We start from the raw sequence: 16,603 nt of genomic DNA on the forward strand, positions 1-16,603 counted from the left end.
TAATTTTTGAGTTTGGATTTAATCATGTGTTTTGATGCTTATCACATGGGAATTTAATTATGAATTTCTACCGAGTATGTCTATACCAAAGAGGAAAAGAATTCTTGGAAGTATGATATTTTAATAAATTTAATTTTCAAATCACATGACACATGTTTCTATATTAATAACTTCTCATGAAAATATTTTTTCATCGCATGTTTAGAGGGTTTTTTTTTTTTTCATTTTGAAAATTTAATGCTCGAAATAATATTGTTGGTTATATGACAGGAGATAATCCTTTTCTGATTAAGAAGACTAAAACTTATGTCCACCTTTTATATAAGTGAAAAGACCATCCAACTTAATTTGCTCGATTTTTTTATTATAAACAAATATTCAATTTTAATATAGAAAATAGTCCCACTTGTGTAAGAAATTACGTGCCATATCAAATGACATTTTAAGAAAAATCAACGTGGCACAAAGAAGATTATTTATATCAAATGTAAAAAATGATAAAATAAACATTTGGAGTAATTAATTTAAAATTTTATAAAAAAAATTCTCTTATTAAACTTAAAATAATAAAAAATCAATATTAAATTAAAAAATATATAGGATACTGTGGTCAAATGCAATCTTTAAGAAAAGCAAACTATCGATGGAAGTACTTATGTATGCTAATTAATTTATTCTATTTACTTGGAAAAAATTATTCTAACCTAAAATTTTTCATATTTTGTGACTTTTTTCTATTAATTAAGCTCTTAGATATTCATTTCTAAGCATTTGTATTTATATATTTATTAATTTTCATATCAACGACCTAATTTGTTTTTTTTATAATATACAAACACTAAAAGGGATATATATAATTAATAAAAGTCTGAAAATTCGATGCAAGTAAATAAAAAAGCAAAGAGATATAAAAAATAAAACATACAAGGTTGCAATCAAACCTAGTATTAAATTGAGATCGATAGAAACAACAAGGTTATCATATTTGGAAGTCAAATATAATTGTTTGATTTCTAAGTTCTTGTGTTTATATATTTATTAATTTTCACAAAAATAACTTAATTTTATTATTATTTTTGATAATATACAAATACTAAATGTGATATAATTAATAAAGACTTAAAATTCAACGTAATAAGTAAAATAAAACTAAAAGGATTAATAAATAAAACGTGCAAAGTTGCAACTGAACTTAATATTGTATAACTCATGATATTTTTCGGCCCATTCAGTCTCCCAATAAATAAAAAAAATAATTTGGAGAAATGAAATTATAATATTTAGATGGTACAAAAAAAATTCTATATTGCTAGGATAATTTAATTTCAGATTATATGACTTTGTTGGGTCGGATTTTCGAGCTCATCCTATAACCAAACTAATGAAAATATATTTAAAATATTATTTCCAATTTATTGTTACACGTCAACTTTTACTTGGAGACAATTGAAATTATTGTTGAAGTTATATCATTTTTTTTTAAAGATCAAACTAACGTACTAAATAAAATATGGAAGAAGGAATGTGCCGTGAGAATGAAGCAAACATCATTTTCTCTTGTCACTGCCATGCCAAAATTTTTTCTCATCCTTGTCGTGTTGTTCTCCGGCGGCTATTATGTGGAGATAAATAAAACGGTATGAAGGTTTTAGTGGAGCACCTACACCGCCGTGGCCGCCGCCGGTTCCGCAAAATATTAGCAGCCCACAATAGGATGTTCGTTTCCAGCAAATGTTTATTCTACATCTCCGTCAATGGTTTTTCTTTTTTAACCAATTGTTCGCTGGCTTTCTTTTCCTCGTACTTGTGGAAGGATAGCTTCCAAGCTCCTAAAAGATTTAAAAATGGCAGAAAAGTCTGGTTTCGTTAAATTACAAGCAAACATTTCCCTGCACGTTGTTAATTATTATTTATTTTAATTAAAAATATTTAACAGTTGATAAATTTTGTTCCAATTTTGAATTACTCATGTGATTATCAATTAATTAATAGTAATTATTAATTAATTAATGAAAAAATATTAATGAAAAAATCTTTATGAGATGTTTTGGACATAAAATTGATTTTTTTTTTTCTTTAACAGACCAACCACCATATCTGTTTTTGTAGAAATTGAAATCATCTCTTTACTATTATAAATTTGAAATATCTCACCCTAAGATTTCAGGATGAAAAAGCTAACGAGGGTTAGAAAAGAAAATTACACAGATTTAAATTGCAAAGGGTTACAAATTTTGTGGTTGATAATGTCACATTTCCAAATATAAATTAGTTCGATTTGCAAATTTTAAATATTTTCAGTAATTATAAATTTCTATGTAAAACAATTTTTATACGGTGACTAAAAAAAATGGACATTTACTGACGGAATCTTTGTTGGTAAATAAACAAAATCTATGGATAAATTAATATACAGAAAGAAATTTTAAAGAGTTCTTTTTTTTTATCATTAGAGAGGAGATTCGAACTTGGGTCTAGTCATATATGTATTTAACATTAGACTATTCCTTAAAGAAATTTTAAAATGTGTACTCGTATTTTTGCAATAATCTACCATCTCATGAGACATATATATATATATATATATATATATATATATATATATATATATATATGAAAGCTGAAACAAAGAAAATTTTTAAAGCATTTTCTCTGTGAAGCATTTTATTTTTCTTTTTTTAGAAAATTTTGACTTTTCTCCTTTTTTTTTTTTTGTTTTAATTGACTACTTATATTTCACGACTAGTTATATTTAACTGCAATATCAATACTAATTTGACAAAATGCAAAGGGAGGCTGGATTTGAAATGAAAAAATAACTTCATGGTATTGAGTAATAAAATTAAAAAAATTGATTAGAATTGATAAAACAGTTAAAGCCAAAACAGACATGACTAAAATTCATATATTAAAATAATTATAATCATAGAGTCCAAACCACAGAATGGAATCAATTCTTTTTTTTTTTTCTCTTGGAAAGATTCAAATCCATTTTCAGGCTAAACATATAATTTATACATAGGCTATACCTTCACATTACAATTAAAATGAGTTGAGAAATTATCATAATTATATATTATATAATTGGATGAATTAGTTTTAAATTGAAAATATAATAGTAAATGTAAATTTCAGAAAATTTATTATGTTTTGAAATCCCGTGAGTTTTGCTTTTGCATTCCTCGTGTTTATCATTCTCAGATTTTAATTGCTGATTATCTTACTAATTAATTAGCGCATGTCAAGCGATGCTCACCTAATTCCTAATTTTATACAGTTTAGACATCCAAATTTTGCCTTCTATTTGTATTATAAATATTTTTTAAAAAATTTAAAATAAATTTTAGACTTTCAATTATTCGTTTTTGCATCAAACTTTTTTGATTTGATTCTTCATTAAACTTTCGCAAATAGGCCTGTTTTTGCGTTCTCTTTAGGTCCTAAACTTGAACTCAATAAACTAATCTGCAGGCCCATAATTCATGGGCCTTTATCATTAGCCTGTTAAATGGGCCTACTTTTGTCGTCCTATTTGGACCAAATAAAAATTCTTTCCGCCGACAAAGTCAAAACGCACGTTTCTACCCCACAAGGAAAAGTGTTTACAGCATAACGAATTTGTCAGAATTCACAAAAATGGATCATATTTTCCCTTTAATTTTAAAAAAAAATTTTAAAAAATTCTACAAGCAAATGTAGAATTTATTCTTTAATTTCTGAGCATCAGAGATAATTAAGATCACTGAAATACAAGTACCAAAAGGAATATTTTTTGGAGAGCGAAACAAAATGCTGGCTCAGGGAAATAAGCAAATACAAAAAATATGGAGGTAAATAAAGGAAGCAGCAACTAGCAAGCAGCTGCTTAGAATTTATTTTTATGAAGCTCATTACAGATTAAAGGGATCCCATATTCATTTGTTCTAAACAAAGAGTAGCATTCATTTATTTAGACATCACATCAATTTGACATATAAAAAAGCTTATTCTGAAAGTCTAGTTGACTGCTGGAGGAAGGTATTGGAAGGGAATTACAAGGAGATCATTTTTCCTTCTAGCTGCAGATCCAAAAACTTCAGTCATGTCAAGATCTTCTGGTTGTAGTCCATTTGGGAGTTTCCAATCAAAATAGTACAGCAAATTTGCTAGGATAAACTCAATATTAGTTAACCCAAACAAGATTCCTGGACAAAGCCTCCTTCCAGAACCAAATGGCAAATATGTAAAATTATTTCCTTTATGATCGATTGAGCCATCTAAGAATCTCTCTGGAGAGTATCTCTCTGGTTCTGTCCAATATTCAGGATCTCTTCCCAGCGCCCATGAATTCACATTAATTCTAGATTTGGCAGGAATGTCATAACCCGCAATCACACAGTTCTCTGTACATTCTCTTGGCACAACCAAAGGTCCAGGAGCATGTAGTCTCAGAGTTTCTTTGACCGCCGCCTTCAAATAATGTAATTCTTCCATACCTTCTTCATCAACCTGTCCTTTTTTCTTGAAAACTTGTCTTACTTCAGCTTGTGCTTTTTCCATAACTGATGGATTTTTTAGCAACTCTGACATTGTCCATATTGTAGTTGCAGCTGATGAGTCACTGCCAGCTGAGAACATGTCCTAAAATAAAAAATTATCGAACTTTGAGTAATTAAAGCAAGTGAAAGAAACACATTCTGTTACATAGGAATATATACATATGAATTTCATGCTTTTATACTTACAAAGATGACTGCTTTAATGTTGTCATCCGTTAAAGGGAGTTGAAGATCTCCTTGTTCTTGAATTCTCAAAAGAACATCTACAATATCTCTTTCTTCATCATCAACACCAGATTCCCGTTTTGTAGCTCTACGATCGTCGATAACATTTTGCATCATCTTATCTACTTGTTGATGAATCCTCTTGAGTTTATGCTTTAAACTACCAAACATTCGAAAAAGTTTTATAGAAGGGTAAAAATCAGCAAGATTAAAGCCAGCACCTTCTTCTGTCAAATCCATAACAGCTCGAATGAATCCTTCTTCTCCCTTCAATATCTTACCAATGGTTGATCTCGAAAGTATTTTATACGTCAAAGAAGTCAAAACGTTGGTAAAGTTGATGGTTGATCCTACATTAGAAGTGATATCAGTAATGACTTTTGATACTTCTTCTTGTCTTATCGGTGCAAATAACTGGACCCTTTTTGCAGTTAACAGCTCCATTGTGCAAATCTTTTTTATCTGTCTCCAGTAGTCTCCATAAGGTGCAAATGCAATGTCTGTAAAATTGTAAGTCACAAGTTGGACTGCTACTAGAGATGGCCTCGTAGCAAATATGAGGTCATGGGTTTTCATGACTTCTCTAGCGATTTCAGGTGAAGAAATGAAAATATTTGTAACTTGGCCGAGTTGAAGGTGCATGATTGGTCCGTATTTTCTGGCCAGCTCTGTTACGCGATGATGGAGTAAGGAGGGGCCAGCCAAATGGTGCATGCTCCCTATCAGAGGAAGCTTCCATGGCCCTGGTGGTAGATTAGGTTTGCTTTTCGTCTTCCTCCATAGTGTCAATACCATAAAAAGAAATAACAGGAAGGCGAAAAGGGTTGGAAAGGGAAGGAAATATTGGTTCTCCATTGTGAAAACAGGAAGCAAGTATATATTTTCAGTAAGGGAAGATGGTTATGGGTGTGCATTGCATATCATCTATATATACAGAGCCTCCTAGCATAGTATAAACTGTAAATTGACAATCTTTTTAGAAGCCTATTATTGACCTAATATTTTTATCATAATATATTAATATATCATATCAGGAACATGTTGTAACGAAACATACTTTCAGTCTTTCACATGTCAAAAATAATAAATTTTGGTTTGTTGAAGAAAGTGGACCATATACAGGTCACAAAAAGTATAAATATAAAAAAATTTAAATATCTGTATCCTATTGAAGTAACATGATATTAGAGATTTTAGAAATTTTAATCTTATAAACTAATAGATCTATAAATTAAAAATAAGATTTACATTTAATATATCAAAAAATAAAAAAAAATACATTGCAAGACATGAATTTTATGTTCATTACTTTCAAATACAATGAAAAAACCAATCTATTGTTGGCAGAATATATATAATAAAGCTTCCTTCAAATGAAAGGTACGTATACGCTAACTTTTTATCTCAATTTGTAGGAATTTTCCAATCATGCATAACAATGTAGGACAATTTATAAATTCACTCTTATATATATAATAACTTATTAAACTCTTCAATTTTGAAAATTATTTTAGATAGCGTTCAAATTTGTAAATTTGTAAAATTATATCTACTAAACATTTATTGATAGATGAAAATTATTTAGAATATATATAAAAGTACGAATATGGAATATATATAAAATTATTTTACTAATTGATTAAAAATTATAGATAGATATTATAGATATAATATTTACAATTAGATGTACTTTGGTCACGTACTTGACTACATATTAGAATGTTTATTCTATAATTTTTATTTAATGAATTTTTTTATTTTTATTAAATATTATATTTTTATATATTAAAATACAGTAAACGAGTAATAACATGCAAAGTATGCTTTTACAAAATAGTGAGAGTTAAATAAGATGTTCAATAAAAATAAATTTCAAAAAATTTTAATTAAAATTTCATATTTCTATATTGTATATAAATAAAATTCAATACAATTAAATCAAATTTTATTATTATTAACTGGAAGTAATTACTTAATGTAGAATTCTAATTTTTTTTTTTAAAAAAAAAAAAACTATAATTCTAAGTTTCTAACTATTATAAAAATGATAAACTGCTACTCTATAAATATATATTATATATATAGTGAAAGAATTAGTTCAATGGAAGATGGAATGACAAATTAGTAATATTTAAGAAGAACGTTTCAATCATATACTATATTTTATATTAGAAAAGTAAAATAAAGGAATCAAACAAAAACACAATCACCAAGAAAGCAAATGTCATAATCCAACCAAATGGTAGAACTCTATCATTGACCTAATATTTTAAGTTCTGATTTCGATATATAGAAAATCTCTCCAATTAAAATAATGTTTTGCGTGCATATACTAGATAGAAAATTTGCACACAAGGGATGTTTTCATATACCAAATCAATTAAATTTTTTTTTTTCAAATATTGTCATTTTATTTTTTTATTTTTCGATTGCATGCTTAGAAATATATATATTTTTTAATCAAAATACTATTTATAATTGATTTAATATATAGGCTGGTACATCTATCGGGTATAAATAAGTTTTTCTCCTATTATATATTACTTCTTTCATTTCAAATTGTAGTCCCAATTTTTTTTCATACATTTTAAAAATGAAAATTATTTAAATAGACCAGTTTTGTAGCCTCATTTATGAATGAAATCCGTGAGAAAAAAGACTGTTTAATAACTGTTACTATTTTATTTTTTTTCTAAATATATAGTAAAAAAAGACTCTCATTCAATAAAAATTAATATTTTCATTTGTTTGGTACATAATAAAGCCACATACTCGTCTAGATAAATTTTTTCTTTTAAGAACGGTTAGTTAAATTATATATTTTTTATCTTTTTATATAAACCTTTAAGAATTCAAAAAAAATAATACATATCAATAATTCGTTCAGACCTTCGTATAATGAATGGTTGGTATATCAAATTTTCAGAATTAATTATTTCAGATTTTTTCCATTATCTAGTAAATTTAACGAATATTAATTATTCATACGGTTATGATATAAGAGTATTGTAGATGGAGATATTCATCAAACTGTCTGAATTGTCCAAATCAATTTAGTCAATCCAAATTGAGCAAAAACTGCCGCGCATGAATATATATATATATATATATATATATATATATATATATATAATTTTAAATTCAATTCAATTTTTTTAATTGAAATTTCATTGGCATTGGGATAATAAATTATAAGATTAATTTATATTGAATAATTATATCGTATTAATTAGGTTGCGTGGAGCTATGTAGAAACTTAAGTGCTATGGCCCGAAGAAATTTTTAAAATATATATTTTTTTCTTATGAAAAATTATATTATCCCTTAAAAATAAAAAATTATATTTGGCCCTATAAAATTTTAAAAAGTTTTGTTTGATCCCCACAAATATTTTTCTAATAACCGTTTTTTCTTTTGTTGTGTCAGCAGTCAAATAAGGAGGCTATGTTGTCGTTTAGTTCATTATATATTATATATATATAAACAAATTTGTCACATTGCTCTTGAAAGATTTTTCCTCACAAATGGTAGAATTTGGACTTTAAATAAGTTGTAGGCCCAAACTTTAGAAAATAGGCCTATTTTTGAATTTCCTTTTTAACATTTTTTCTTTGAAGTTCTAAACTTAAACTTAATAGGGTAATCTTGTAGGCCCAAACGTTATGGGCCTTTCTCATTAGCCTGTTAAACACGCACCCCAAGCAGAGAGACAAATTATTACAACACTTGCTTGCTGCACCTGTCTATGCACTAAGCTATTTTAACAAAGACACCTGGGACAAATGAAGGTATTATTATCATTTACTAAAAAAAAAAAAAAAAGAGTTAAAATCTTAAAAAGTAAAAATACTTTAAAATTATAATTATTTATTCGCTTGACGTGTGAATAGTCCCTCGAGAGTATCCAAGTAATTTCAATAAATTAATCATTGAAGGCTCAAAAACTAGCAAAAAAAATCATTTTATATTTTATTTTTATCAAGCCACTGAATGTCTAAATAGATGGGAAGAACAACGTGGACAACACAATAGGAGTAACTCTTTCCTTTGCATAATACATTTATCTATGATGAAAAGGTGAAACAAATTCTATTGTAGAGTCATATGCAATGTAAAAAAAAAATACATGTAGGATTGTTTAATTCTATCGTTTTTCTTATTATATTTTATCTCTTTTCGTCGTTTTGTTATTTTTATATATTATGTTATATAAGATTGAATAACTATTTTCTAATTTTATTATCAGGAATATGATTCATCAACCTGTTGTTGGTTTTTATAAGAAGCAAATAGTAAAATTGTCTTGAAGCATAAAATTACTAAAACTGCTCGAGTTTTAGACGAATAAAATACCAATAAAATTATAGGTACCCTTGACTATTTTAAAAAATAATTATGGGTATGATCGATAACCTGTTAATTTTATTGATATTTTATTGGTTAAACTGAGTTTCATAATAATTCTAGATTTGACAGTAATATCATAACAGTTAATTAGACAATTCAACTTGACAGTAATACATATATGTACATTTGGCATATATGTATATTTCAAATACTATTATTTATGTATGTTTTTTAAATGTTACTATCATAATATTTCTAACATTTAGAATTTTACGCTCATTAAAAAATCATTAAATTTATTTAAATTACAATAATTATGAGTAAATTGATTACTACATTCGTTGCATAATACTTGTCATATTTAAGAAGATAGTTTATTTTAAAATACTTGTCACATTTGTGATTTCAAGGAGTAATGAATATTTTTTTCATATTTATCCTTTGTATATGACCAATAATTATCACTTCAATTTAATAGTTTTCCTAGAGAATTAGTATTAAATTAAGGGTAATATAGTCAATTTACTCAATAATTTATTGTAACTTAGACAAATTTAATGATTTTCTTAAGAAACCTGGAATTCCAAATGTAACGAGTATTATGGAACGGATATAATATTTTTTTTTCATCAGTAAAAAATTTCTTAATATTATTAAAAAATAGAAAATCAAATAAAAGTTTAACTAATTTAGAAATTTAACCGAAATCAATAGGATTCCACAATAAACCCAAACTAAGACCTGAATCAGTTAAATAAAACCCGGAAAGCAACTGAAAACAACTAGGATAAACTTAAATCCTTCGCTCTTGAGATAAGAGTAAATAAATAAAACCCACAACATTATAACCGAGCAATAAAACTTTGTACAACATTCACCCCTCTCTTGGCATAATATCACTCCAATTTTTTTTGCCAAAATGTTCTAAAAGAAATGAAAGAGCTAAACAATGCATGTCGAGGAAGCTTGTTTGCATTTCTTTATGGAAGAACTTATTTTTATGAAGCTCATTTACTGTAATATCCTCAATTTTGTAGTTCTTTCTATTTTAGTTTTCACTAGGGTAAGGTGTGACATGTTTATTTCATTTATTCCAAACAAAAATGTAACGGACATTTATTTAGACATCAAATTAACATATGAATTTGAATTCTAGTTGACTGATGCAGGAATGTATGGGAAGGGAATTAAAATGAGATCACTTTCCCTTCTTACTGTAACTCCAAATTTTTCAGTCATGTCAAGACTTTCTCCTGGTAGTCCGTTTGGGAGTTTCCAATCAAAATAGAATAGCATTTGTGCCAGAGTAAACTCCATATTAGCTATGGCAAACGACATTCCTGGACAAATCCTCCTTCCAGAACCAAATGGCAAATATGTATAGTTAGTTCCTTTATAATTATAATCGACTGGACAATCCAGGAATCTCTCTGGATTGAATCTCTCTGGTTCTGTCCAATATTGAGGATCTCTTCCAATTGCCCAAAAATTCACGGCAATTCTAGATTTGGCAGGAATGTCAAAATCGTTAATCACGCAGTTCTCTGCACATTCTCTTGGCAGAAGCAAAGGTCCAGGAGCATGTAATCTTAGAGTTTCTTTGGCAACCGCCTTCAAATAATGTAATTCCTCAATACCTTCTTCGTCTACGCGTCCTTTTTTGCTGAAAACTCGTCTTACTTCAGCCTGTGCTTTTTCCATAACTGTTGGATTTTTTACCAGTTCTGACATTGCCCATATTATAGTTGTAGATGATGAGTCGCTGCCAGCTGAGAACATGTCCTGAAATGAAATTATCGCACTTGATGAGTAATTAAAACAAGTGAATTTAGGCAATCAAAACAAGTGAAAGAAACAAAATGGTTTGTTAAGCGAGGAATATATATATATATATATATAAGACTTGATTTTGTACTTACAAAGATTACTGCTTTCATGTTGTCATCTGTTAAAGGGAGTTCAAGATCTTTTTGTTCCTGAACTTTCAAAAGAACGTCTACAAAATCTTCTAGTTCAGCATCATCCCCAGATTTTGCTTCTCGTTTTCTAGCTCTATGATTGTCGATAATGTTTTGCATTATCGTATCTACTTGCTGAAAAACCCTCTGGAGTTTTTGCCCTGAACTAGTAAACAATTGAAGAAATTTCTTGGAAGGGTAAAAATCAACAAGACTAAAACCAGCACTTTCTTCTGTCAAATCATTAACAGCTTTCAAGAATACATCTTCTCCATTCCATACCTGACCAAAGGCTGCTCTTGAAATTATTTTATATCCCGAAGAAGTCAAAATCTTGCTAAAGTTGATCGGTGATCCTGCATTAGAAGATATATCTCTAATGAGTTTTGATCCTTCTTCTTGTCTTATTGATCCAAATGACTGCACGCGTTTTGCAGTTAACAGCTCCATTGTGCAAATCTTTCGTAGCTGTCTCCAATACTCTCCATAAGGTGAAAATGCAACGTCAGTAAAATTATAAGTCACAAGTTTTACCGCTTGCAGAAATGGCCTTCGAGCAAGAACGATGTCAAGGGTTTTCAAGACTTCTTTAGCAATTTCAGGTGAAGTAATGAAAATAGTTGTAACTTCGCCGAGTTGAAGGTGCATAATGGGCCCGTATTTTTTGGCTAAGTCTCTTAGGCGTACATGGGTTAAGGGGGCGCCAGCTAAATGGTGCAGGCTTCCTATTAGGGGAAGCTTCCATGGGCCTGGTGGTAGATTTGGCTTGCTCTTCGTTTTCCTCCATATTCTCAATACCGTAAAGAGAAATATTAGGAGGGCGAAAAGGGTTGGAAAGAAATATTGGTAATGAGTTTCAACCACTGAACTAAACTATTTTGGGTAATATTCAATAAAATTTAATAACACAACAATTACCTTCACAGATTAGATTTATTTATACTATAGGTTTAAAGACTAACTTAAGAGCCAAAATAATTAAAATATAAATTTTGAATAATTATTACTCTTTTTTTTACTCGACAATAGTCAGTCACCTTTGTTTCGGTAAAAAAATATTTCTATTGGTTTTTGTCCTTATACGTGGATTCATAGACTAAATTTAGATAAGTCAATCTCGACTTTCACATATTGAAAACGATAAAATATTTAATAGTTTATCTAGTGGATTATATATATATATATATATATATATATATATATATATATATATAGCTTAAATTTGAATTTGCCCATGGATGGGATCAATCACAATAATAAAAATTTTTCTCACTTTATATTCTTTTCTAACAGTTGATTACTTCCATCATCCAGAAAAAAAAAAAAAAAGAAATATTTTTTATTTAGTTAGCCTATGCAGCATGTAAATTGAAGTTTGATTTAGCTGATTCATCCAACTGATATGATTTATATTTAAATAATTAGTTTGGATGTGTTTGATAATTTTGTTAATGATAGAAGTTCAATTTGTTACTCATTTTGTTAGTTATATTTTGGAGGTTTTTCATATCAACAGACAGATAATTTGTATTCATATTATATTTAGACTTTATTAATCTCATAAAAATAATTATTAATGGAATCATTTTATTTTTAGTTGTTTGAAAAATAATAATTTTTTATTTAATATTATTTTAAAAATTAATCAATAATACATTAAAATAAAAAATAATATATTCACTTTAAAAATTAAAAATATATATACGCATCATAAAAATTCAAACAATTATATACCTTTAATAGTCCATTTACATTTTTAACTACTACTACCTTTATTACATAATATTTATTACATTTAGAATTTCACGGCCTTTAAAAAAATTATTAAATTTGTCAAAATTATAATAAATTGTTGAGTAAGTTGACTATATTGCCATTAATTTAATACTAATTCTCTAAAAAAAATCATTAAATTAAAATAATAATTATTCGTCATTTTCAAAGGGTGAACATGAAAAAAAAAATGATTTATTACTCCTTGGAACTACAAATGTGATAAGTAATTATTTTCTCAAATATGATAAATATTACGAATGGTAATAGGTACTAAAAATAAATTCGTACGTTGAGATAATGTTTTTCTAGAAGCCTCGTGTTTATCACTCTTAAATATAAATAGATTTTAAACCAGTTAAATTAATTATTGTAATATATATATATATATATATATATACAAGAAAAAAATTTTAGGCAATCTCACTTTTATTTTGTTGCAGTCAACATATCAACTTATAGAATTACATTCATCAAACACTCAACTTATAAAATTATTTTATTTAATATTTTAACTTGTAAAATTAAATCAATTATTAGATAATTGAAAAAAAAATATGAAAATTGTTATTCCGAATGTTATATTAATCAAATTAAATCAATTAAAAGTTGCTCTTCTTAGTATGGATAGATGTGTAATGCTACCAAATGCCTAATTTTTAGGAGTAAATTAAGTACTTACAAAATTAAGGGTGTCATAAAATTTTTTATAAAAAATGATAAAATATAAAAATAAATTTATATATCTAGCTATACATACTTACTTGATTCGATCTATGTACTTACTTATAGACTAAACTAGTAAAAAATAAATTTTTATTAAAAATAATCAAAAAATCAAACACATTTTTATGTATTTGACTTTTGTATGCCGTAAACGCTACGTCATTAATATGAATTTTAAAGTTTATTTAGTCAAATGAAGCTAAGTAGCTAGGTTTTTTGGTCATAAATTCGTGAGGTACCAAATATTAAATTATTAATACGCTATGGACTAATTTATTTTATCATTGTGCACTCAATTTAAAACGTTAACTAGTCAGATAATGCCAGCTAACCAAGTTTTTTTTCTTAAATTATTATATGTTTGATTCCATGGAGTGGCTAGATAATCTCCCATTTTTTTCTCATGATATTTAATGTTCATCCTCGTAATCCTGCCTTTGTTTCCGTCAAATAATTTGCTAAAAAATATTTTTTATAAAAATTTTTTTCTTTAAAAATATTATGAAAATTATTTTCCTGCAAGTTATTGTACAGAAACAAACGGAGCCTCAAATTAATTTTATTTTCAGAAAAGAAAATTAAGTTTATTTTCAAATGCAAATATTATTATATTAATAAATTCAGAAAAAAACTTATAAAAAAAATCTTAAAAGACCTTATAATATTAAAAATTGAAACTAATCCATTAAATTTATCTTATATACCCAACCTAATATCTAAATTCGAAGTAAAAAAAAATATAAAACAGAAACATCTTCATATAACAAATCAAAAAGAAAGATAATATATTGTTTTCTTAAAGCAAAACACAAAATTAAACATAATACTACTTTTATACATTTGAAACTTTTGTGTGTTTATATTTAATGTCATCACTAATTTTTGTTTATGTTTAATATTATATAAACATTAGCTTATTTATATATTTACTTGTAAACAATTTGAATGTTTTGTTACAGGTAATTCGAAATAGATTTTTTATTTGAAAAAAAAATGAATCTCAACAAATTTTACCAATGAAATACTAAGCAAAAAAGAAAAAGTAATTTAAAAAATAATAATTAAATACTTTACTAACTGCTCTTTTACCAATCCAATTACCCATAAAACACCGATCCAACCATAAAATTGCAAATCAGTTACACACCAAAATACAAAATGATTTAACCAACAAATTACCGAGGAAAAAATCAGTAACCAAAATTTATAATTCATTTACTGAATTTTTTTTTTTTGGATAGGTAATTTTTATTGACAAGGCAATTACCGATCATAAAATTCGGTAAGCACTCCGTTGGTAATTTAAGTTGCCGATCAATTATCCTTTTTATCAGTGAAAATAGCCGTTGTTAATAGTAAAAAATTTTATAGTAATAACTTTACCTTAGTTCATCAAATTGACTAAAATTTTAATTATTAAAAAAAAAAGTATTATACATATTATTTTGTAAAAAGATATTTCATAGACTCTAAATAGCTTAATTTAAAGTGTTAAACAAAAGAAATATATAGTTTTTCTTTTTATTTTCGAAAATTATTAAAAATGAAACGAAGTTCATATTATTATTTGTAAAAAATTATCTGCAAATGGCAAATTTCTTTTATCAAAAAAAAAAAAATCAAATTAATCATAATTGACTGATGCAGGTCTTTTGGAAGTGACCGATGGATCTTTTCGTCCAACAGAGCTTGATTAATGGGTTGAATTTTTGGCAAGGCCTCCTTATTTGACTCATGGAAAGAGGAACATGCAATGAGAGTAATGAGCCTTTTCTTTTTTTCGTGTTAGTTACTTAGTTTTATCTTTTTCTCCTCATTTTTCTTTTCCATAAATTTGACACTTCAGTAACGTACAAGTAAACATTTCCCTCGTCCTTTGTTTGGTAAGGAAGGAAAAAAAATATATATGAATTATCAAAAAATTTTTAATATTATTAATAATTTGAGTTAAAATTATTAATAATTTAATATTAAACGTGGGTCTCTTAATCTAAACTTTCTTTTCTAGGCTCCTCTCTTTCTTCATTTCTCCATTTACGTAATCAGACTAAAGCTTTTGCAGAAGAAAAATAATGGGTTTGATATTTACAAGTTATATAATAAAAATAATTAAAGTTTCTAACACACTTGATTGGCTCAATATCTCCAATTGGGTTATCGACAAATTGAATTTAGGTTAGAGGTGTAGAAGCAGATATATTTTAGAGATTCATTTGTTCTAGATGAAGCTCTGTTAGTGGAAATTAATTTCATCTCCTTCATCTTCAAAGCATAGAAGCATTGAAGACTTAGTTCCGTCTAAGCAAGTGTTTAAACAATTCTGCTGGAGTTTATGTTTACTAGACTTGGTGTAAGGCATGAACTACGTACACTCTCCATTTCTTTTTGGGGTAGTTGATGATGGCGAACTCTACTATGAAAATAAGGAAAGCTTTATATGTATAAGCAATGAATGGATTCAAAATATAGAATAATATTTTTTTAGATCCGAATTTTATGAAGAAAATTGTTTTGATTTGCATTTTGTTCTAGAACAGAAAATTGAACAAGAAAATGGAAAGTAGTCAATAGAGAGATCCATGGAGAAATCGGTGAGAGATGTATTTTGATTTTATCAAATGTTGTACAACAGAATGGATGTAGGATTTTGAGGATTTGGGTTTTGGGAACAAAGAAGATTAGTAAAAATAGAGAAAGGAAGAGGATGAGAAGAGGGTAAAAGAGAAGTTTAGGTTAAGAGACCCACATTTAATATTAAATCATTAATAATTTGTAATTCATATTTGATTTTAGGGTTAAATTGCAACTAAAAGGTAAAAATAGGGTATCAGCAAGATCAAATCAAAGTGTTATTGCAACAACATCTTGAGTTCAGAGTATTTTTAATGCTTAAACCTATGTTAGTAATACAACTCGAGAAATATATACAAATCTTGTAAAATGCATGAATGGATGTACTTCCGAAATAATATTATATACTATATAATAAAGAGATTCCTTCCATTTTTATTATAGAAACCCAATATGAATAGAATT

At 27.0% G+C, this 16,603-nt stretch overlaps 2 protein-coding genes across 2 annotated transcripts; both read right to left on the reverse strand.

Moving 5' to 3' along the window:
- Positions 1–3,831: 3,831 nt before the first annotated feature.
- LOC105633297 (cytochrome P450 71D9) lies at positions 3,832–5,659 on the reverse strand. Its single transcript, XM_012215868.4, has 2 exons — positions 4,725–5,659; positions 3,832–4,620 (listed from the first exon to the last, which is right to left on the reverse strand). The coding sequence occupies exons 1-2, from the start codon at positions 5,616–5,618 to the stop codon at positions 3,997–3,999; spliced, it is 1,518 nt and encodes a 505-aa protein (XP_012071258.1). The 5' UTR covers positions 5,619–5,659; the 3' UTR covers positions 3,832–3,996.
- A 4,603-nt stretch (positions 5,660–10,262) lies between these two features.
- On the reverse strand, positions 10,263–11,731 carry LOC105633298 (cytochrome P450 71D445). Its single transcript, XM_012215869.2, has 2 exons — positions 11,030–11,731; positions 10,263–10,892 (listed from the first exon to the last, which is right to left on the reverse strand). The coding sequence occupies exons 1-2, from the start codon at positions 11,714–11,716 to the stop codon at positions 10,263–10,265; spliced, it is 1,317 nt and encodes a 438-aa protein (XP_012071259.2). The 5' UTR covers positions 11,717–11,731.
- Positions 11,732–16,603: the final 4,872 nt, after the last annotated feature.

The sequence above is a fragment of the Jatropha curcas genome, chromosome 7 (genome assembly GCF_041381405.1).
Source record: "Jatropha curcas cultivar XTBG-Jc1 chromosome 7, XTBG_Jcur_1.0, whole genome shotgun sequence".
Lineage (NCBI taxonomy): Eukaryota > Viridiplantae > Streptophyta > Magnoliopsida > Malpighiales > Euphorbiaceae > Jatropha > Jatropha curcas.

Coding starts and splice junctions, on each gene's coding strand:
- LOC105633297 (XM_012215868.4), bottom strand. CDS start 5,618: ATGGAGAACCAATATTTCCTTCCCTTTCCAACCCTTTTCGCCTTCCTG. Junction 4,621..4,724: donor ACATTAAAGCAGTCATCTTT/GTAAGTATAAAA, acceptor TTTTTATTTTAG/GACATGTTCTCAGCTGGCAG.
- LOC105633298 (XM_012215869.2), bottom strand. CDS start 11,716: ATGCACCTTCAACTCGGCGAAGTTACAACTATTTTCATTACTTCACCT. Junction 10,893..11,029: donor ACATGAAAGCAGTAATCTTT/GTAAGTACAAAA, acceptor ATTTCATTTCAG/GACATGTTCTCAGCTGGCAG.